Source organism: Corvus hawaiiensis, chromosome 3, assembly GCF_020740725.1.
Source record: "Corvus hawaiiensis isolate bCorHaw1 chromosome 3, bCorHaw1.pri.cur, whole genome shotgun sequence".
In the NCBI taxonomy this organism is placed as follows: domain Eukaryota; kingdom Metazoa; phylum Chordata; class Aves; order Passeriformes; family Corvidae; genus Corvus; species Corvus hawaiiensis.
In genome coordinates, this window is record NC_063215.1 from 43,091,381 (window position 1) to 43,116,673 (window position 25,293).

Consider the following 25,293-nt stretch of genomic DNA (forward strand, 5'->3'; position numbering starts at 1 on the left):
GGAGGGAAACAGATGCATGTGACGGAAAGCATTGTCCAAGGAAAAAGACCTGCTCAGTATCTTCTAAAGCAAATAGAAACTTTTTAATATATTATATAATTAGTATTTAATTCACTTCCAGAGACAACAGATATATATATATATAAAAAAAAAGAAATATGAATTCAAAGTGTAACATTAACCCAATTAACTGGGTAAGAGCAAAACAGCGAGGCTGGGTTACCCTGGGTTCTGTCTCTAGATTTAAGACTCACCAGAGTAAACACTGGAAATTTCCAGTTGGACATGAGAAGTTGAAGAGAGAAAGTTGTAAAACCCATCAACATGCAATTATGCAAATCTATTATATTTTAAACATTAATTTGTAACTATCTTTCAAGATTTAAAATGTGCCCATTTCCACCATGGGACCTACAAACATAGTTTATAAGAACATACAGCTGAAAGTTTTTACTATTGTTATAAAGTTCTCATTTTAGTGATCAGAGAAATTAATTATTAATTAATATATGAATATGTTAATATGTCAATCTATTAATTGTATTCTCAGACTTTTAACTTTAAGTAGACAAGTGTTTGATTTTTGCTTTTAAATAGTTGCTTATGATAAACACCACAAATTTTACAATTACATACATCGTAAAAAGTACAACCTAGGGCAATGAAACAGTTGAGCAATCACTTAAAAACACCCTAAAGGGTTTAGATTTCACAAGTTCACTTCTTACTTAAAACATCCAAACTACAAACTACTGATGACATTCCTGATGACCAGAGGTCAGGAGACTGAAAGACCTTTGCCACTCTGCACAGAGCAATAGGAGGTCAGCAATATTAGCTACCAGTAGCAGAGAGTGACCTGGCAGATCTGGGAACTTCTAAACTACAAAGCTAAATTACAGACCTCTGCCTCAGCATGGAGTTGATAAAAGATTATGCAAGCATGCCAGCATACAGGAGAGGGAGGATTATTAGAAAGTAACAACAATTTGACATGGGAAAGAAGTTCTTAGGAGTTCTATACTAACTTGAAAGTTGATTTTTCTTATTTTTTGTCTAGTTTCCTGAGCATATTAGAGAAGTTGAGTTTCAGTGTAGGGGAAGATACAGCAATAGATAATACAATCACTGTAATTGTCTTACTAAATGTTAAAAACATACTTATAGAACCATTCTATTTCAGAAAAATTTCCTTTTTAAGTTACATACTTTACTAAAACATTACTACAAGGAATGAATTCATGATTTTAAGTCCTACCTCTCACAATCCATATTTCATAAGGTTATGATCACAGCCATAATTCAGTGCTACTTTTTTTGGCCAGTCCTAATAAAACCAGTTCTAAAAATACTTTTTCCCTGAATGTATAGGTACTTTCATAGTATTAAGCCTGTACAACTTTCATAGATGTGGCTTTAGTTCACTTTTAGGTTTCTAAGTTAAATTATTGCATATAAGTAAGCCTGCAACACTTGCACAGTTTATGAAAAAATAAATGCGAAAGAAGACTAAATTAAGACCAAAATAAGAGCAAACATGGGGTAGTGAATACATATTATTCACCTAGAATAAGATATTTTCACCACAGCAAATAAATACAAATTGAATGGTACAAATTCCATTTATAAAGTGAATTTTCACAATGGGAGAGAATTACTACATTTTATTGCTGTAAGTGGTATATTAAAGTTTTTGCCTCTCCAAAATGCCTGACTTTTCTGATTAGTTCTCAAGAGAATGCTTTGAACCTGCACATTCTGAATGTGTTATCATGCCTCCATTTTTTTAAATCTTAAAACCTAGATGGGGCAGTGACACACAGCTTGCTTTCCCTGTAATCTCAAGTCATATTCTAGAAAAGATTTAAAACTGACTGGTTTTGGGTGTACTGCAACTAATTGTATTGCACTACTACAGAAAAGCTTTTCAGTGCAGGAACTCAGTAATCTGCTAACACGAAACTGGGAAAATCTCTCTGAGTATACATTCAAAAGTCTCATTGTCATGAGAACTCTACTTCAGTTCCATTTGCACGTCTGTCCGCATTTTGAAATTGAGCTTGGCTGAATCAGCTGGCCCAACTACTGACTGAGATGATGATAGCAATAAAAACTGTAATAGCAAACCCTGGCACACAGCTTTCCCCGGGAAAGCGATCAGTCACTTTCCATCTTTGGCTTTGATCCTCCATTGGGATCTTTCAGTGCAGAGCCCAGACCCAGGGAAGAAGTTAACAGATCTCTGCATTAAGTTAATGCTACTCTGCATGGAGACAGGAGTAAGCGCTCCTAATTCTTTATGTGAAATGGGGCCTATATGTACTGTATATGTTAATGGCAAGCTGTAAAAGCTCTGTGTGCTGAAAACCAGATTTCAAATCTGCTGACCTGTGGCAGGTCCCCTAGTGGGGAGCCACAAATGCACACTGCTGCATTTTTGTACTGGATTAAATTCCGGATCTAGACTACTATGTGACCAGAGACAAAAGGGAATATAAAGTTCACAGGCGTGAATACCTGTCATCATGTGGTGAAATGAGTAGCAGCCTGTGTTCAAGAGAGGCTCAAGCCCAGAATAACAGAAGAACAATACAAACTGGCAGAAATACACGGGAAACTTGGAAGGTGCCTACATGCACAATGTCTCTTCAGCGAGCCAATGCTACTGGTCTCACTCTGAGCACTTTTAAATGAAAATAGTTTAATATAATAATAAAAAACCACAACTCTAAGAGGAAATGACAGCTGTTGCAAGTAAATTTCAATAAGGGTAGTTCCCTGCTGATAAAAACTGGCACATGTCCATTCATTTCAGTGTAACTATGTGGATTAACATTGCTTGAAAATCTGACCCAATGTTTTGAACAACTCAAGAGCTACAAGGAAATACATAGATGAAAAACAGTGGTAATTACAAGGGTGAGAAAGAAGGGCAGTTACTGAGGAAACAAAAAAAGTCAGTAAAGGAAAAATATTTGAAGTCTATTATACAAATAGACAACTTGTGAGCATTTTGGAGTGCTTGATTTGAGTTCTATCAACATTTCTGTTACAAACAACAACAGGTCTGATACAAAGAAAAACATGACAAAAATGCCCTTGTACCACAATGGACCTAAACAGGACATCCCATTACCAAAATAGCATGTACCATGCACTACTAAGGCAAATCTAACCTTGCCATTTTTCGATGGCAAGTGGTAATTTTTCTTGGTGATGTTCACTGCACACAAATTTGTGAGAACACTGTAAACTCAGTGTTCCTACACAGACATATACCATGCTTTTCCTACCTGTAAATAAAGGCATTTATCTAAAGTACACTGTAAGATCTGTATTTAAAAAAAAAAAAAAAAAAAAGGAATGATAACTGTCGATTAAGAGAGTTGCAGATATTTCGCCTCTGGCATAAAGTTTTAAGAACTTCTTTTAAAAGACAAAGAAAACAGAGATTTTCAGGACCAGATGTCTAGGAAGATCCCATTTGGATTTGAGCTACTTAAATTCACAATCATGTATTTATACATCTAACAGAGCTTCTGTTTCCCCTAGAATCTGAAAATTAACTAGCTTTGTAGCATCTTCCTTGATCTGCCACCCGTGCCCTGAGGATTAGAGACTCCACCTGAGCTTGTTTTACAAGCATAACAGAAAAAATTAATCTCTGCTGGCAGCGATCCCACTGGGATACTGATGAATAATGATATCCCTCTCTTGCTGCCCTCTCAGTCCACTAGAAAAGCCACTCTAACCCAGCAACGTGGAAACTGCTGAAACCATTCCAGCTGTGGATTAGCAGGCAGTCAAGCATCCATCTGTTCTGTGTGAATCAAGAGAAAGCAAACATGCATTCTTATAGCTAAAGAAGTATTAAAAATTAGCATCCTATATGACTGCATGTAGTAAATATTAAGACAATCATATACAAAAGAAAAATAACTATTAACTAGACCTCATGTTTACAATTGCTTGTTGCCTTAAGCAAATGCTAAACCAGTTGAAATTTGTCTCCTTAACTTAAAAACTACTGTGATTCAATGATTTAATATGTTTAAGGTAAAATTTCTTAATACTGTATGCATCAGTTGCACCTAAAGATCTTTTGTCAAGAGACTTGTATGCACCCATTTTGTAAGTGAGCACGGCAACATGCCTTCATCCTGCCAGGAGAAACATTTAAGAGGCCTGTTGTGAGAAGGATTTTAGCCATTTTCTCACTCCATAAGGTGAGAGGAATAGACTTGAGATATCTTCTCTTTCTGAAAACGAGTAGTTTGAGTAATCTCTGCGGGCTTGCTACTCTTTTCCACTGGAAGACAGAAAGGAAAGGCGGTGGAAGTTGCAATGTGGGCAACCCAATGAAATTGGTGATGTCCGTTTTGACTCTTCCATGGAAAGAGGACAATGGCCTACTATAAATTAAAGAAAGCTGAATTTGAGCATTACCTCAGAAAAAAGTACTTATAAAAGTGCATAATTTGACAGTTTTCCCATACATCAATTCTAATACTTTGCTTGATGCCTGGCTTACATTCATTAAGCTGAAGAGGTGAAGAAAATCTGCAACTGTTTGTTCTCTAAAAGCAACCTTCCTAATGTACATTAAATTTCCAGATATATATATAATTTTTTTCAAATGCTTTCAAATATTTTCAAATGCTAAGGCCTTTTGGTAGCAAAAATCCCTCTGCAATTTCTTCTAACATTATAGGTAGCATACCTAAGTAGCTGTGAAATAAAACATCTTGTAAATATTAGGCAAATAATAGGAGAGGCTGATTTCTTAAAAGTTCATCTCTGATAATACATAACATCGACATTTAAAGTAAAATTCAATTTCTGAATCTAGACAGGCCTCATCAGGAAAAAAAGAAAATGAGACAAAGAAAGAATCTAAATGTAAATAGGAAAATACAAGTGTCAGATAGTTCATTAATGACTGATCAGTAATCCTCTTATGTTCTTCTTTTTTTTTTTTAACTACTATGCTAAGGGAACAATATATGCTGGATACCAATCTTGCATGATGTAATCATTTCAGCCAAACCAATCCTTATCCTAAAGTTTCTGTTCCAGTCAGAGAACAAGCTACAATTTGTCATCCTCTTAACAGTTTTACAAGCAACATCTTCTATGCTGACAGAGAAGAGTATTTTTGTGCCTTTAAACAGCAGCCTGTATGGCCCAGTTGGTGTCACTAAGTGAACTATATTCTGTGAAAACAAATACATCAATATGATTGTTAACTGTTATAACTTACAGTACAGCTGTATAAATATATCAAAGGCAAAGGCATTATCTAGAAGCCAGTGAAGACAAAAGAACTGCAGGATGCCAAAGGCCTAAATTTGCTTATCCTGCTTCAATTACAAATTGGGAGGAAGAAATCAGGTAGAACTTGAACTGACTTGCTTAAGTCATCTAAGACTTCCTGCTGGAGCATTTGGGACACAAGAACACACAGCCATTTATCAAAGCAGCCTTGCAGATTATAAAACATTCAGCTTTACCATATAAAAATGCTGTTGAGAACTCCAGTTTTGTTTCAACAAACACAAACATTATTTCAACATATATATTGAATATTTGAAAATATACAGCCATATGACAAGACTGCTGAAAAAAGCATTTAATTTCCTGTATGAATACTTTGCCAAGTAGTGGCTGCATCTGCACAGCTATGCATAATTTGAAATCTCACATGATAGTGGCTACAATTCTAACTGCCAAGTGGTAGGTAAAAGGTGTTTGTGCTAAAATAAACATACAAAGAAATAAATGGTCCATGGTTGAATTGCATGCAGCCTTGAGCAGTCAGCTAAACCAGGCTTGCTCTCACTGAACTTGCTTCTACCATATGTACCACAGCCAAACACTGGTTTGCCACAGATGGCAGCCATGGTAAGTACCCTTGGTAAGTACCAGACCAGGACAGTACTCCTGTCTACCTGACTCTCAAAATACTTTCCACCAGTACACGAGTGTTTTCCTGCTATAACTGCATCCTAAAAGGAATTTATTTCCTCATTTTTCTGACAGAAACAGATACTAAAGCAGGTGTTTAAAATGGGGATATAGACTGAGGCTACTGCTTTCTGCTACTGCAGCTATATAAACTTTCAACACTTTCAAAAGTTTTTCCCTTGGACGTTGCACTGCAATCAAAGCAAATAAAAAAACCTAACACCCCTCCTGCCCCCATATTATATCCAAGATAACAGTTCTTGTTTTATGGCCTTTGTCATGGGAAACGTATGTCAGAAACTTTTAGCTACAACTTTAAAATAGGTTTTAACTTTCGTGAGTATTGATTCAGTTTGTTTTGTTGTTTTTGGTTTTTTTTTTAACTGGCATATAATGACAGAAATTAAATAAGATGATTGGATGGGGAAAAATGGAGACCTGTAAATTGGAGGTTAGAAAGTCATGCATATTGGAGATGGGAAGGATTTCTATTTTCTGGTTTTGACTGTAATTCTTTCTTATCGATGCCATAAAAATGGAAGACTTATGCCATGTTCAGTTAGCTGTCACTGGTGGGCATTGTTACCTTGATTTACTAATGGACTGTGCTTTCCTGGAAAGGCAGCCAGCACATTATGCTTTCAAACTAAAACTCAAACAATCATTTGGAAAAAGAAGACCAGGAAACAGTTGTGTCATGATGTTAGAAAAAAAATTACTAAATCCAAGTACTACAGCAACATTAAAAACTGCTCCATCTATTGGGACTAGAGAAAAATCAAGACTAATTAAATGTGTGAGTATCTATACTAGTACTTTTTCTCCTAAGTACAAGATATTTTTGAATATGAAATTTGGATGCTACTGAAATTCACTGTAGCATTTTGTTTTATTTTCATGAACCCAACATCATTTTCAAATTTAAACTATTAAACACACTGTGATACCATCTATATGATTCAAGTGGGAACTGAAGCACAAATATTTTAACATGTTAAAATCCAGAGTGAAATTCATGCACTGAACAGTCCTTGGTATGGATTTATTGTAAAGAAAACATTTAATGGTAAGAGGTAACAGTTTTCTTCTGTTAAAAATACACAAAAATATTTCTTCTATTACTAAAATATGAATAATGGCTGAGGCCAAATTGTTGAGAGTGTACCATAGATGTGAAATCAAACATGAAAGTTCTTTAAAGGCTAGGATGTAACATAATTGTTTTCTTATAATCTGATATAAATTTTATATTATAAAATACTTCTATTCTTGACACTGACATGTCATATTCAAAAAGAATAACTTAATGAATATAGTTTTGCTGTGCTTTTATGCCTGGAAGAAAATAATAGTAGCACCTTAATTTTCTTCTAAATTATATGCAAATGTAACTTTAAACAAACTGTAAACACTGACTGACTTAGGAAGAGTGATCTGAGTTTTTTCTGAAATGATTAAAGAACAGAAACCTGGTTTTATACAATATCTTAAAAATTCCTAAAAGCAATGTTTCTGCCATGGCTTGCAGGGAAAATATTACACAAAATGGATGACATTAGCTTCTTTTTTTGACAGTATTTGTGTAATGCATTAATTCCTCCTTCCCTGGTGTTTAAGTGGAGACCTGTTGAAAAGATGGTTTATCACTGAGTCAAAAACCTTTGTGGTCCCTTCATGGGAGACCAAACCAGCAACAGAATCCTGATAAAGAAATGAAATTATTTTAGACTGAGAGTGTAAATACTCAGAAAGAATTGCATATTTCTCTAGTTAGAACAGGAATTCCTAACAACGATGAAGAGAACATAAAGCTACAGGTTAATTGAGTTATCTAGATTCTCACAGTACAAATACCTACCAGGTAATGAAAGACAGATAAGGCATTAATAACTCTACTCATTTGCTATTTTTGTATCTTGAATTGGGAGTGCCTGTTTCATGAACCTCCTCCTTATGCCTTCCAAATCTGTGACTCCAGCAATGAGCGATTTTCTGCTGAGTTCCAAATTACTTAGTCTAATACAAGCCAGTGTAACCATATCAATTTTCAGAAAGAAATACAGGGAAGAGGCATGTGGATAACAAACTTCTATGTCCCTGTTTGTATCACAGGAAGACAAACATGTATGCCCCACTATTACAAAAATAGAATGTTGTTCTCTAAGATCCCTTTTCTAATGAAAAAACTCTCTCTCTTATAAACAGTTTACAAGAAAGACAGCAGTAGGCACATGAAAAACAACCAGTTCTCTTTTGTAGGCAGAATTAAAAAAAAAGAAATCAGGGACAACATGTAGATAAAACAAGAGATGAAAGATGGTGATGATATTCTCCCCTTCACTGTCTGGTATGGACAGGTATGACAAATTTTTTGCTCTGTAAATAGGAATATTAACCAGATAAGTGTAGTAACAAATCACCAACAATCATGAAACTAGTGGATCTAGCTATCACAGCCCTGATCAATCAGAAAGACAGACTTTCTTTCCTCAAGGTACAACAAATCACTATTTGATTTTAAAAACATTTGTGCAGAAAAAGACAAGAATTACCCTAAAGTATCTATCACTGTTTTTTACCTAGACTTCTTTTTTAATCTCTGCACCTAACTATCAGAATTAAAGGAAACAGTCCTCAGGCACCTTAGGGAAATCCAGCCTGTCAGTAATAATTCATGAACACTTTCTCATCAATAATACTTAATGCAAGAAGCACCATAACTCAACAGTGATTAAGCTCATTTGGATTACTACTGTCTGAGCATGGTTAGGAAAGTTTTAAAGAAAGCTCTATGAAAAAACTTCAAACATTTTCTCTCAGAAAAAAGTTACCAGTCCACTAGCACAAGCCAGTGACAAAAATAACTGAATCTGAAGTTCCACTTGCTAACTGCAAACCCAAGACAGCTCAAACATCTCAGGTACAGATTTACCGAGAGGAGCAGGGAAACCATGAGGGGACTGTTGCCCACCTATTTGAATCACTTATTACTGTATATTTCCAACATTACTGTTGGGCTGTTCCCATGCACCATGCTCCTGTTCATGTTAGGAATACTCAACCCCTACATCAGACTGGGGAAAAATTTTTCATTTGATCTTGTAAAATGTTGGCAGATGATCAAAATGAAAAGATAAAATAAAACCAGAGAAGAGAACAGATACTGGAGAAGACTATGAGTGGTCTTCCACTAAGCAGAAACAAATCCTGCTATTGTGTGACTTTTTTGAGAGATCCACCAACACTAGAAACTGGATGTCTCACAACTAATTTTTCATGTGAGTTGTAAAGATTCCTTGATAATTCACTGGTGAACAATCCTGAATTTTGAACACTTCCATCAGCATGCAAAAATATCAATCTGAAACTCAAAATCCCTTAATCAAACTCAGATTTAAACCCCTTGATACAACCCTAAATTTCTGAATTCTTGAACAAAATCTTACTTTTTTCCTGGTTTTGTTTTTAAAAAACTTTTGCTCCTCTCCAGGTTACTTTTATATTTGGTATATATATCCCATTTGAAAAACCAAAATCAGGATTTCCTTTCTTCAAATTGGTCATGTCTGTCTTACATACATCAGAAACTTGTAAATGTCTAAGGGTTTGCAAGCTTAGATAAAACTCCAACAAATAATAAGTGTTACATCTATAAAATCCTGCAAGTGCATGAGAAATGCTTGGATGATTATTCTTAAAAAACACAGTCCAAAAATTGAAACTTTAAAACTGAGTGATCAGCAGAATAATCATAATTATTTTTGTAATGGTAACAGGCCTTTTTGTACTACAGCTACAGCTTTCAGTTTCAGCATCATTAAGAGATTCTTCAAATTACTTTTTAAACATCCTTTTCCCTCGGGATTTTCACTTCTACCTAATTAGACTACTTACCCCATGCCATGTAATTCCCTATTGCCAAAACTGCTAAATGCTTCAATAAGAAGGAGGAGGGCAACAGTGGAGTGAGGCAGATGTAATGTCATTGGTTAACAATAGAGGTGTGAAGCAACTGCTGTAATTATAAAACTCATTAATGCACAGTATTTAGGGGGAAAAAAACCCTTGGCCATAACTGTTGAAATGGCACTTCTTTTCAACACTACATCAGACTGAAAAAAACCCTTTCAATTTACACCTTCAACAAGACAAAATAGTAGTTTCACTACTAATTATGAAAATCAACATCTACATAAAAAGTAAGCAAGAACTGGCAGCTCTAATGGCATCTAGCACTCCTACATCCTTTTCATCTTTAAAATTGATACATGTGGCACATTTTGACCCCTAAGCAATTTTATTTTAACACCTATTCCTCTTGAGATTGTAAATGGATAACTTACAAAACTGTATTTTCAGGAAAAAAAAAATTAGAAAAAATAAAAGCAAGATTAATGAATTTACAATTTTACAATCTCTGCCCAACATTAGGGTCCTAAGTTGCATCTACAACAGAAATATTTGCAAATTACTTTTGTGACTCATGTATTCACACAGTTCAAATAGATGAGGAGCCCTGACTTAAGACAGACAGCAGTTGGTTCTTCCATCATTCCTCTTCCACATCCTGCTCATCAGCTAAGGCAGCATTACGAAATGCTGTCTCTGATAATATTCTCATACTTTCCTTACCCAAATTTTTCTGGAAAAAAAAAAAAAAAAATCCTGACACTTCTAGGTGCAGAAAATTTTCACTAGAGAGGAGATTTTAAAGAGACAGCAGCTGGAGTACAGCTCTCTTCTTGAACACTCAACACAGTATTATTTAACTTCTGTTCACATGTGGGCATTTCTTCCTAAAATTTCAGTTATTTTACATACAGCATATCTAGGTATTGTTGATGATTACCATTTCGAATTCAGCTGAATGCACTGAATTGCATTTAATATAATTGCAATGTTTTCTGACAGCAGAACAACAGATACTGCAGGGTCAGTGACAGCAATTCCCCTATTTAGGCTGTGTAACAGTTTCCATTATAAAAGATTATTGTGGCCTTTATTTCTGAGCTGTAACACTCCGAATGTTTGTAGCAGGTGCTTTAAATTTATCAGGAAGAAAAGTCTCTGTACTAGAAAAGTGGTTTTCCTAGTATCATAAAATGCTAATCAGGTTTTGTTGAGTTGTAAACTGTTGAATAGCACTATTTTAACTTTTCTTCTTGTATTTCTCCTCAGAGAAGTTTTGGCAGCATGCCAAAACAATAATGAATATAAAAGTAACATACATAAATACTGTAAGATGGGACTCTAAATTCTGAAGCTAACGCTTAGAAATCAGAATATTACTGAATTTGGGTCACTTGTATAATGTATATAATGTAACAGAGACTATACTCGTACAGGAGCAGAAATAAGTTTTTCTGGATAATATTCAGGTACCTTTTGTTTTGAAATGTTTGTACAAGCAGAGTTACACCATTTCGAAAAAGGAAAATATGTAGTTGTAACTACTTAAGTACTTAAAAATAAAAATAAAAATCCTGACTCTTTTATGGTGAGGATGTAATACTAACACAGTGCATCATGCACAGTGTCTTTGGCTTTGCACTGTAGTTCTCTGTTAAACAGTCTCTAGACTAACTGTGAGAGATGCTGTTATTGCAGGTTATGGCCTCAAGGATCAGGAGGTGGCTGTGAGAAGGAGAAGCAGACATTTTAGGGAAGAGGTGTTTCCCATATGTTTCCTGTACTTCCTAGAGCTGCTGTATCTTCCAGATTGTCCCAAGACAAAGTGATGGTCCCGCTACAGATTTAGTGTGAGCAGTCATTACTCTGGCATTTTAGTATTATACCCAACTTAGAAAAGACAAATATCAGATTTGTATAGATCCTGAACATTCTAAAGGGACATAAGAAGAGAAACAGGTGTATACAGTAATTTTGATGTACTGATAAAATGAAACAGTTGAAACATCAAAAATGATTCAGGTATATTTCTCAAAACAATAAAAAAAATTATAGATCACTGAAGAAAGGCTTTTCTTTCATTTGTGTGTTTTTTCATATACTTGTGTTTTTAAGAGTAAACAATATGTATCTTTAAGAAAATATCAGCACTTACTGTCAGAATTAAGAGCAATTCTTCAATATTGCTTTCAGGTTTCAACTGATCCTTGAACATCCCAATAGTTGGATGCTTCAAATAGTAATAGGAGGCAATACGGCCGTAAGTCAGGGGCTCAATGCTGCGATTATCCTGTTAGAAGAAGAATCAAACAGAGTTCCCAGTGGTTCAATATAACGTGTTCCTACATAACTGTGAAACATGCTCAGGCTACTTTTAAGAGAGAACACCAGAAACAATTTAGCATCATAATTTAGCTGCAACAGTTTTCAATATAAGTCTTACAAAGAGCTCCACAGACAAACTCTAACATCTCACATCAAAGAGTATATATCTTGCTGTTCAGAACTTCTAGGAGCGTGTATCCTACTGAACCTTGTAAGGCACAGATTAATCTTACCTCCCCAACTTCAATACAGTAGGAGCCTTCCAAATCAAACAGGGATTTCTCAACAAGGTTCGAGAGGTACTTATTCATAGTGTCATGGCTCACATCATCCAAGTTATAGTAACTAGATAAAATGAGAGAAGATGGATTACATGAATATTTTTTACAGTCTGAAGATTTTTAACAACAATGCCTTCTAAGAAAACTTACAAGGCTTCTACAATATACACATGGAACAGCAAACATCCACATTAAACAATTAAACACAGTCCTTTATAAAGACTAACAAGAAATCCATGATTCTTAAACAGTTTGTGGGAGTAACCAACATAAGACAAACATGTACATATGGAAAGATGGCAATTTCTCCATCCATTAATAGAAAGGTTGATACAAACAGAACTGAACTGGCTCTATTTAGTTAGTGGGAAAATTTTCCTGATTTCATAAGTACACTTTCCTGATAAGCATGAAAGTAAACAAGCAATATTAACACAAGTATTTAAACATCAAGATAAAGGAAGAAAACCCACCCAGGAGAGCAACTCTCCTTACATCCTGCAACTCTGAAAGTAAAAACTAGGCATATAGTGACATTTCTTGAAAAAGTAAACCTATACCAATCCAAATGTTGGTGTTGTTATATTTCTGTGACATTTTATTTATTCTCAAATTTAGAGTTGCTAAAAAAAAGAATAAAGTATTTTTTAATGCAGTTACTTCACATGTTCACTGTCAGATAAAATGTTTGGGTCACTATATATATATAGTCACAATGGCTCTTGGTTCTCTGTATGAAGGAAAAATGTTTATAAAGTGTGCCAAAATATACTTTTTTCATGTTAGTATATAAAAAAGACACAGTGACTGAAGTTTGCACTCCTTAAATGTAGAACTTGAGGTGTATTATTTTACTCATATAAACCAACATAATTTCAGTGAGAACTTCTATGCCAGATAAAAATGCAGTAAGAACTTGTGTCCCTAGATTCAGCAAAGGCACCAGATCAGAAAGTAACAATTAAGTTCAGTGAGTAATAAAGAAAAACTGAGCATGCTTAGAAAGTTTTAAAATTTTGAATTTAAGCAGAGCAATTAAATCATGCAATTTCAAAGCAGAATTAAACATAAAATGTGATGATCTACGGAATTGTTAAAAAGCAGAATAAAAAAGGTAGTCCTTGCCCATTTAATTCTGTCAAATACTATGGCAGAAAAAGTCTACTGAGCTCAGTGCAATGATGAAAGATGATCCTCTGTTCTACCTGGCTGCTTTACTAAAATTTCCTACTGTTACAATGTACTCAGCACTCCCATTTGAAATAACCCCACTGCAACAGAGAGTAGGTTCTTTCAATGCTATTTTGTGCAGGTGAACAACAGGCTGCAAAACAGTGTGCTGAGGTTCATTTTAGCCAATTTTACAAAGTTACAGCTGCACCTGAGTTAGTTTTTTAAACTCCTTTCACTGCCACTGGAAAGAAATGTGTACTTGCAGAATGCTATTCATCTGAAGTATTTTAAAATTCTGCATTAGGATGAGGTGCACTGTAATCAGTGAGGAAAGAAAAAGAACTTCAGACAACCAGTTCAGTTGTTGATGCTGTATTTGGGCAGATGAATCCCATTCTCTGCGCTAAACTCTGTATCATTTACTGTAATGCTGCTGTTTGCAACTTTCAAAAGATGGAATTACGTTTTTATAAACTACAAACATCCTTATATAACTGCTTAATTTAAATAATCTGATTTGCATTATTATTTTCTTAAAAAAAGTTTTTACCATACATCTCCTTAAATAGCAGTAGCATAACCAAAGAAAGCCTGAATGCTAAATTGCAGTATTGTAAATTCCAGATTTTATTCCTCTTGCTATTAATCCCAAAATATGGGACTAATTCTTTGAAGATTTGAATGTCCACTTATAATTGGGTAAAGTTGGAGTAAACCAGTACTACCACAAGAAAAAGATTTAAAAAATGTGTTCTGATAACAGCCAGCTACATGAGACAACAACAAAGCATAGATACATGGCAGTGGGGTATTCAACTCTGTGACATTTTATATGGGTTCATGCTGAGCTGATCTGAAACACTTGTAACACAGCTATTGTCCAAAATCAAACCAAACTAACAGAAATATTTGTATTGACTAAAACATTTCATATAGTAGACAGCCACATAATATCAGCCTCACGCAAAGAAAATTCATCTGTAGAAAAATTAATCTAATGGTGTTTTTGATGCAACATAGATTTCATGAGTCTCCTTTTAAATTTACTTAAGCAATATAGTGATAATACAAAATGGTCACAATTTCTATCTGCCCATTTTATCTGCCTGACATCACCGATCACATTTATTTTCTGGTTATTGGCAGAAATTACTTTGTAAAGTTTTTTTTACTTTCTCAAAATAATCGAGCAAATTAGCTAAATAAGTTGCTTAAGGATGTGAAAAAAATTTGCTATTTTATACTCCTAAACCACAAATGATTCATTTTTATTTCTCTCTAAATTGAACACTTCTGAAATGCTTATAATTAAGGCACTTTCTTGTCATGGTATTCAGACTTCCACCATATAATTTCAGCACATTTATTTGAGTACAATAACATTGATGATGAATACTGATAAAACAAAAAAAGGAACATGGGCAATACACTGAAATTCTTTTCTGAGTCTGTAATTTAAGACACCAATTCAAACAGCTCTGTGCTCTTGTGCTCTGCCTAATTTGCAGTATTTCACACTGAAGGTATAACCATAAAGGAATTTATAGCATCCTTAAAATTTTTTTGTGAATTTTAAATTTGCTGCTTCTTGGTAATTTTTTGTCAAAGGAGTAAATATCTAGATGCTTAGTGGAAATAAAACAATGTAAAGAAAAATTTTAAATGGTTTGTAATCTTGAATGAAGTGGTACCAGTATGTTTTAACTACTATCTGTAATGAGGCAGATATAATTTTGAGCACACCCACAGGAGCTTCTTGGTCATTCAGCACATTTTCCCCTAATAAAAATCAAAGCCATTCATCTTGAAAGACTGTGGTATAATCATTAGTGAAAACAGAGGTATCATGACATTAGATTTCAATGCTCAGGAATAAATGCAAGTTGAAGTCCGCATGCTGGTATGTTCCAAGTATAAAAACTGCATAATACGTGAGTTCCTCTGTGAAGCAATATTGCCTAACTATTTAATTACAGATAAAGAATAAAAACAATGCAGTTTCATGCTCACTGCATTGAATCATCTAGTCATTATTTCCCCTTTGCTATAAACAGACAGCCTACCTTTTTATCAGCACACCATTTCATTTATTTCACAGTGAAGCCCAGTTTCACAATAATTGACTTGTCAGAAGCTCTAATTTATGAGGCTGGGCTCTGTAAGCCTTCTCCTATATTGGACTCAACCTGCACACAAGCAGGGTTGAATATTTACAATGCTGTTAACAGGTGCTGAGTTGTTTAATGATTCTAATAGCCAGAAGCGTACTGAGAAAGCCAGCGGGATCACAATTACAGGCTGTTTGAACACAACAATTACTCGTCCCCTGAGAGGTGTGAAAGTCAAAGGCAGTTTTATCCTAACAGCATCTAGCACATGGGCTAGACAGGCTAACTTCCATTAGTAGTCCATAGGGAAAAAGCAGTAACAAACCCTTAGGTATCATAAAAATTTACAAAGTATGTAAAATTTAAACAATCAAAATCTGAAGGAACTTTTTATTGTCTATTAAGTAACATATTTTAAATTCCAAAACCTTGTAGAGCTTAGCAAGCACAACAAACTGTGAAACATGAACTTATTTCTCTAATCTAAGGAAGTGTGGAATTTCATCAGCTGAGAGAGACAGAGAGACGTGCAGGAACATAAAATGTAGATGAAGTTACACAAAACATTTAGGATTTAATGTGAATGGTGGCAATCATTTCCTGTTTAGCTTATGTAAACCTGACCTGAGATCTCTCTGGGAAATTTTTCATCAGCCTTGAAATGGTCCTGCTATAACTGTCAATGCTGTGGAGTCATTTGTTACAGCACAATGTTTTTTATGTTCAGATTATACGGTGGTAATAGTGACACACATAATGAAAATTGGTGACAAGAGTCAGCCAAAAATATTAAAGAAGAAACTTGCTAGTCAGTAGGTCTTTTGAAACAAAAGCGCAGAATAGTGAATCCACAGCATTCACTTGATAGCAAGAAAGTGTGCTTTTTGAGATTTTACAGTTCTGAAAGCAGAATTTTGTTATGAACAAGTATGGGGGAGCATAGACAGTAATTTTTTTCTAGGTCCCTTTACCGCAGTCATCATTTATACTTATTTTCATCAGCTTCAGCAGCTGCCACCTTCAAACAGCACCATGGAAATGGTACAGAGAATATGGCACAACTGATGAACCTTCATAGCCAGAGAGATATGACTCGATGTACCAACTCACTTCTGTTGTTACGGCATTACTGACTGACTCAGGATTCTGTGACTGGCTTGCAAAAATGCATTACAGAGTGCACAAATGCTGCAGACACTAATGTCATCCTGTATTTTATTTCTATCATGTTTTCTTGCATCCATATATTTGTGCATGCCAGGTAGGGGAAGCAGATACATTGCTGTCTTTAACAGCTTTTAGTATACTGTGGTCATTGTGGTATATTGTGGTCATTTAAGAAGAACAAGTCCAATTTCTCTGACATCAGCAAGATGTTTGCCCCCACATCAGTGCTTCTAATTATAACATTTGCAAGACAGTTTATCTCCCAAGATACATTCACGAGAAATGAGAAGTAATAGGCGCACATGAATCTGCTCACATATTGGTAAAATTTTTCTTTTTCCTATCATATATTCCAACAGATAATTTGTATAGGTAAATCATATCCAAGAGTAGGAAGACAATTATGTGAATTTGCTTTCTGAATGGGGAGATGCGGGGTCCTCAGCTTTGTATTCTCACCTAAGATTGCAGCAGACTGGGAAGCAGAAGGTGGCTCAAATGCTCAGCAGCCTGGGGCTTCTCTGTCTGACAGACTCAGCAAATCTTTATTTATCTGAATATTTGGTAAAACATTCCTGTGAACTACATTCCTGTACTTTTCACATCACTGTGATTGTAATAATTCCAGAGAACAAACTCTTGTTATGAAATTCATAATAATGCTTATAGCTGTTTTTTATTAAATATATATACATGCATAGGTATCAGTACATGCATATAGGTCTAAATGTCATTGTAAAAGGCAGAGCCCTTTTGCAAAGCCTTTTGTGAAATATCTGTTTACCATAATATGGATATTAGTAATCACTGCAGTGCAACATACTTGCATATTCTAGCTTCTGTTAGTTTAGCTACTGTCAAACTTTTCCATTTTATCTCTTAATCTTAGCCAATTTAACTTCCTGCAGTAATCTTCCTTCTGACACCATTCCAAATTAACCCTAAAATTCTGAATAACTGATTTTGTCACCAAAACATACAGGTATTCCATTCTGACTGACTTTTACCATGATATTACCTGTCATCATAATAGCAGAAAGTATATTGGACCAATAGATAACCATAATCTGTATTCAAATGTTTTATTCACATGCTCAGCTAACCATAATGAGAAAACGAAATTTTAAGTAAAACATAAGTCTATGATGATAAGGGCATCAATCTGAGATTATAATTTATGCTGTTTTATTCATTCACTCCAAAAAAACTTTGCAAAACTGATACCAAGTGAAAAAATCCCCTTAATAATACATCTCAGAATGAAATAATAAAATATGTTTTTTCAGGTTTTCACAAGGAATTTACATTCTGATTTTGTAAGCGTGCACATGTACACAGATGCACTCTCACATATAAATACATAAATAGCCACACACATTTTGATAGGGATGTGATATGATATGTGCTCTCAGGATATCTAAAAATTAACTTTCCAAATGAAAGCTGATTCTGCTTAACTTTACATATGTTGTAAATTTCTATTTCTCTTTTACTGCACACGTATCTGGAAAATATCATAACCTGATTTACAGAAAACGTTTCCCATAGCCATTTCTCTTTTGTAGAACGTTGCAATTATAATCTTCTATAAGGGTAAAAGAATGAAATAACCAAGGCATTTCAGCCAAGGAATGGAGATAGATGAACCTGTCAAAGTAGCCCCTTGCAAAGAGCAGGGCACTTTGCTGATCTGCCTGGTATGACCTTGAGTAAGTAAAGAACATAGCGACTACAGCTCTACGTGGAAAGGAGTACACGTTGTACTACTTGACTGAAGTAGTACAGAAACTGTGACTTAACATGCAAATTCAAAAAGCTCTGCATTTAGGATTAACTGTTTTGAGGGATGCGAAGAACAGGGAAGAAACTCTGGATATGGAGACTGAGACACTTTGATAAACATTTCATTTGGACCACCCCTGTCATTCACATGTCATCTCCTGAACAGGATGAGCATGACTAGTCGTCATGCCTCTCAGCAAAACCAGCATTCAGCTACTCTATTTCCCCAAATCAACAGCTCAATTACTCTTCTTACCTAGACAGTTAAAACCCATTCCATAGATTTTGAGAAGCAGGAGTTCATCAAACAAGAAAATTAAAATGGTTTGATGAAAAGGAGTATTGTAACATGCAAAGATTTTCAACACCATTAAAACAACCATAATTACAAGTTTAACAAATTATCTCAAGTTTGCCAGAAAAACTTTCATGATGACTTCATGTTTAGAAGAAACCTGGATACTGAGAGGAAAAAGATCCTTGGATCTCTATTTCACAACCAAAGATTACCATTACTTCAATAGTACGAATTGTAGGCATTCAGTAAGGCATTTTATGATACTGGATTGGAATAGGATGATGCTACATTTGTTTATGCAGCTTTAATATACAAGTAGCTAAAACTGGCAATAAACGAGAATATAAATCTTCTGCATATTATCTAAGCCCATTATTTTGGGGATTTACAGCATCACATGCAATGACTTTTATGCCAATGAATCCCAAGGCAATTTACTAATCATGCATATGGGAATTATCCACCACTAAGATACAATCACCTGCTGTCTGAAAAATAGTTCTTGTTTTGCAGTGGAGAGAAAGTCAACAAAATTGCTTTGGGGCAGGACATGATAAAGAAGACTTCTATGAAGTGACAAGGAATGGGTATCGCATAACCATCTAAACCAAAAATCAGCAATTGCACTCCTACTCTTTTGAAAAAATTAAACCTAAAATCTTTGGATTACTAAGGGCCACAAATAGTTTTTGTTTGGTAATATCAATCATTTCATATGCTCTTTTATGGCACACTAAACCCCATTACCATAATGCAACTTATTCAGAGTTATCTCAACAATCACTGATGTTTCTGTAAAACTCTTCCGTTTTCCTTGGATGTATCTCATTCAAACACTGACCATGCTGGAACTGCTTGCTTGGCTTTCAGGAGGTCTGAAAATACCACAGATAGTAGGTCCAGGAAAACGACTAAGTTTAGTAACTTTGGATGAAATTTAATACTATTATCATTACAAAGAATGGAATGCATGCACGTCCATTACATTTCTGCTTGGCGTCTAGAAATGAGCTCTTTGACAGAGTAATTAATATCCTTAATTTTTCTCCCTGCATCCCTAAATACAGAAGGAATGCTGAGTACCTGTGTGGATAAATCAGTTCAACTTGTCAACTTGTCAACTGTTCCAACCTGCATGTGTGGCGTTCCAATGCAAGACTCCAATTTCATTAAAAACCTCAATATCCATTGCTATCCTGCCAATGCAACATGCTGGAGTACATCAAGACATACTTAGTGATCTAAATGGTTAATTCTTTATTTGCCACATTATTTTAGTGGGTGAATGATCACATGACAGGTAACATACCATTTACCCAAAACAGTGTCATAGCAAAGGCAGACTATATCGGAACAGCTCAGAACGATCTGCATACCAGCTGGAGCTAGGCAGGATGATAGCAATCACCGAAAATATTGCACACATGGTTTCACCAGGATACCCTAATGAAAGAAAACTATCACAGAGGAACAGCTGATAGTTATTCTCTCATTTATTAGGAAAGTCCAAGTCTTAATAAATTTTCTAAAGAAAACTGGGCAGAACATATCAATGTGGTAGCTGAAAAAAAAGTATTGGATTATAAATACAGCATCTGAAGGAATGTGATAACCTGGAAATTTATTTTAGGGATGCTGATGTAGCCCTCTCAATAAGGCTATTTTATTGTTGTAACTAAGTGGTAAAGTTATCTGCCAAAAAATGCATTTATATTTAGAGAAAAAATTATAAAAAAAATGTGCACATGAGTTTTAATCCACATGTGGGCCAGTAATGCTCCTACACTGAAGACTGCTAGATATTCTAGGCTCCAACAGCCGATGGATCACCTTTGGATCAACTCTAACCTCAAGTTACCTTGAGATTAAATTGCACTTATATTGTATACTCACGATGGGTTCATTATAAGTCGACGGAAGAAATAAGTCCAGGTGATATAATCCATTGCATCCTGCTTAGATGTAATAGTTCCAGCAGCAATTTCAGCATTCAAGTGGTCAGCCAGCACCTCTAACAAGCTGAAGAACAGGAAGCAAAAGGATTCAGCTGACTTTACAATCACAAAGACAGGTAATATATTTTGTAGAGTTGTCCATTAAAAGGTTTATTACTTTTAATCTGAAAATATTATATATTTATCTTCCAGTAAAAGAGAAGAGGGGAATGTAATTGCAAGGCCAGTCATCTTCTTTACATGATAGTGGAATGAAGCATAAATTATTTTTTGATTGGACCAAGCATGCACAAGTTTAAGTCATTCATGGCACATATTCAGATGGAGCTACTCAGTGGTAACTCCTGAATATTGTATGTTGACCATATGATCATGCTGATTTAATCCAATAGAGAATCATATGGAAAGACAAACAGGAAATGAAACAGTGGCAATATCTTAGCTAATACTTGACAAATACTTCAGGGCTATTAAAAATACATCAAAACTGCTTCCCCCAGATTTTGCCTCATCTTCATGCAATGTAAAAAACACAAAAAAAAAGGAAAAGAAGAGCAGCTACTTTTACCCAGAAAGATTTTAAACTCAGAAACAGAATAGTAGAAGCAGTTTAAAATGATTTTTAAAGAATAAAATACTCAGTCATTAAACAGAACAAAGACCTCCATTAGGGTACCTAATGAGATCATGCCTGGCTAGAGTTCAATCAGACAATAGCAAATATCCTTAAGGTTCAACCTAATTTTTCTTGTATTATATCTTTCTTCTCCCAATGTTCTTTTCCTGTTGCTAAAAGTAAAGAATAATTTGGCATGAGTAGCTGTTTTACTGCTCTGTACTGGTGACTGCCTGCTTCTAAGTGGCAGAACTGCAGACGTTCTACACAGATTGTCCAACAGAAACTGGACAGACGATTCAACAGCTATTCCACAATAATGGAATTCTGGTCTTTTTTTTGTTTCTAATGTGCTGTGTTTCAGGCCCATGATCAGGGAGAGCACAAGGACTGTTATGAGTTGAGTACTCAAGTCTTACAACTCATACGTAAACAATGGCTTTTAGAAAAAACGTTAATTAAAAAAATATGAAGTTTACTTTTACAAATAGGAAATATTACACAAAGCTGATAAATCTGCTCTTTGGTAAAACAGATGGGAAAGCATTCCAAAACTAACAACCCCCCAAAAAACCCCAACCAGTTTCTCTTTGAAGATATGAAGCCTCTTATTTCAAATACTTGATCATAAAAGAGACCAAGACAAACCTAAGTTAATTGGTTCACAACCTACAAAGAACTTAATAAGATTGTTATTAATATGTGACTCTTCATCTGCAAATTTATCAAAGATTCTTTTTTTATAATAAAATATGGAATATATCAGAACTAAAAAGTAAATATATACGGACAAATGAAGCTACTAGTGGCATAGAATATTTAAAGTCTTCCAAACATGAACAAAGGTGTGATTACTACTGTTATATTGAAGATATGATTTCTTTCTTTAGAAACAGCACTTCCCAAGGAATAGAGATATTTCTTAGTTTATGCTAATGCCATGCAGTCTGGATATATCATCAACATTTTAATCACACCACTCTTTCCACTTATTAGCTATCATTTTGAAGAAGTTCAACTGCTAGTCTTTTGTGCAATTTCTATGTTAAAAAAAGTGTGGTTTCCTAAGGAAATGAAGTGTATGTTTCCACATTCTTTGTTTGTAAAAATTTTATGTCTGTCTGTGCACCACAGAAATTAACTTACAAATACACCAGCCGATTTCAACAACATTTCAAAGGTGGACTGCACTCTCAAACTCCAACAAATTTCCTGAGCAGATAGAGGTCCCATTATCACTTATGTTGAGGGATAAAGTTTCCTCAGGAGAACAATACTGTGAATTTTTCATCACTGAGAAAAGCTTTCAGTAATGTTCATGCTTTATTAGATGTCTGAGCATTGCTCCATGAAAGGTTCCTCTACAGGAGACCAACATAACTAGTTGGGCTTCTCATTGAACAAGTAAGTATATTAAAAATATCAAAACCAAGGCAAAAATTACATTATGCTGGACAGCAAACTTTGCATCAACTAGGTTCCAAGAGGCTGCAAAAATGTGCTGTTTCTACATTTCTGACAAAAATATTGCAATTTTATAGGGAAAGATATGTTAAAACTGTATTAGCAAGAGTTTACACCATGTAGAGTTTTTGAACTTTTGAGATACTCAAGAATGTGGTATCTATAATGATACAAATATTCTAGGTAAAAAGTGCTAGAAACTCACCTTGGTTTTCTCCTATTAGTAACTGATCATGGAATTTCAAAGAGGGCTCTGAGGATTGTGGATAGCTGTCCTAAACACTGCCCTTGAAGAATAGTTTGTGCTTTCATGTGTCTGAGACAACACCCAGAAACAGAGAGGCAGTTGTGGTATTATCTGGGAATGGACTGATGAGCTCAGCAGTGCTTCAAAACTCATGGAAAAAGGATTTTTCTATGTAAAAATGGGTAATTTCTTTTTTTTTTAATTGTCTTCCTCTTGACCCCAGTATTTAGGACTTATCCAGCACAGGAATTTTGTTTCCCTTTCCTCTATCCCTCATTTATAATACTGTTTATTGTTTGATCAGCTTTTCTGATTGCTTTATCTTTACCTTGATTCCACTGGGAAAGGTTCATAAAGGAATTTTTTGTAGAAGTCTTTCTTAATATCATGGACTAGAATGACGGCTTTTCCTTGGTCATCGAACTGTGGTCTGCCGGCACGCCCCATCATCTGAAGCACATCTGCCAAAGAGACAATAATGTTTAAACCAAATATTTGTTTGGATGTATAAATAAATGTATTTATGTCTGTATAATGCACAATACAGGTTTTTTACATTACTTTGTCCTTGCATGCCCTATTGGCTTTGACACTTCTAATTTTTTTTTTCCATCTCAGGTAAGTTATGATGAACTTTCTGTCAGAGGCAATCTTCTTGTATACTTAAAGACCACCCATTGCAACAGAATCCAAGCTTACACCTAATATAAATTGCCTTACTCTCCTTCCATTCCACATCCATCCCTCATTTTATCACATGCAATTAAAGATGATGAGTAAGAGAACTCATGAAGGCTACAATGACAATTGTCTATCATTTCCTAATTTTCAAATATTTGACTTCACACTTGCACAAGTTCCTCATATAGGCTTTTTTGCTAGATATGATTTCCTAGGTTTTGAGTATTTTAGAGATAAAATAGTATAGGCAATTTCTAATTACTGAGCGCTATGATATTTACCATTCAAACAAGTTATATGAGTTATTAGCACTGGAGTAGAGATGGTTTTGTATTGTATGTTGTCCCTACATTACAGATTTAAAAGCTGTCTCAGTCACTCTACCTACACATCATTATTTGTAAATACTAATTAATGACTTCTATAAACATTGAAAATACTAGTTTATGCAAAACATGCTCAACTTGCTACCTGGCCACAAGGATAAGTATGTTTATCATCTATTTGTTCGTCTTCTCATCATTTGAGAAGTGCATCTGCATAGGTTGTTTTGTGTCTCATTCAACAGAGCTCTGAATCCTTTCTTGTATCTCCAACTGGCATTTAACTTAGAAGAAACAATGGAAAGCAATTCATAAGTTTTACATATTTAGTTTAAAAGTTTTTATGTTTTGTGTATTCCCTATGGGCTCTATCATACCTGCCCAACATGAGGCATTTTGAAATTTCTTTGTGTTAAGAGTTTGTAAGCATTTGGCCCAAAGCTCTGTTGGGAAAGGAAAATCCAGAAAGTAAAGAATGGGATACAGCAACTGACCAAAACAGAAGAAACAGACAGTCCAATGGTGGGTTCCTAGTAAAAAAAAAATCACTTGTGTACTGACTTGTGTATAGACAGCAATGTTTTTTATCAGTTTATTCCTTTTGTTAGCTTAGGAGTGACATTAAGATGTAAAATGAAACTAGTTTAAATCTGCTGCTTCTGAATATATATGTGCACAGGAGGGTGATGAAACAACAACTTGCTATTCTATGTGGTGAATTAAATTGTGCATAATACCATAAAGGAAATGGATTTAGGAAATTATTTTTGCCAATATTCACTATGTAATTATCCAAACCCAATATTTTCTTTACTGACTATATGTTGCTTGGCTGCTCTTAATCACTGGACTAAACTCTTGAAATGTTAAATATGATCCAACTGGCTGACTAAATAAATGACTGTTAAGAGAGAAAAAGCCCTCCCCAAAACCTCTGACTTCACTCAAAGAAGCTTTCTTGCTTATTTTGAAATTGCTGAACACTCCAGAGTGATTCATT

At 34.8% G+C, this 25,293-nt stretch overlaps 1 protein-coding gene across 3 annotated transcripts in view; it reads right to left on the bottom strand.

Annotated features, from left to right (window-relative positions):
- The window catches only part of ASCC3 (activating signal cointegrator 1 complex subunit 3), a 255,345-nt gene that overhangs the window by 30,025 nt on the left and 200,027 nt on the right, over positions 1–25,293 (bottom strand). For all 3 annotated transcript variants that reach the window (XM_048296916.1, XM_048296915.1, XM_048296914.1), the window contains exons 33-36: positions 23,618–23,750; positions 20,901–21,026; positions 12,432–12,543; positions 12,029–12,163 (exon numbers count right to left, since the gene is read on the bottom strand). In XM_048296916.1, coding sequence (XP_048152873.1) covers positions 12,029–12,163; positions 12,432–12,543; positions 20,901–21,026; positions 23,618–23,750 — 506 coding nt within the window. The remainder of the gene's footprint in view (positions 1–12,028; positions 12,164–12,431; positions 12,544–20,900; positions 21,027–23,617; positions 23,751–25,293) is intronic.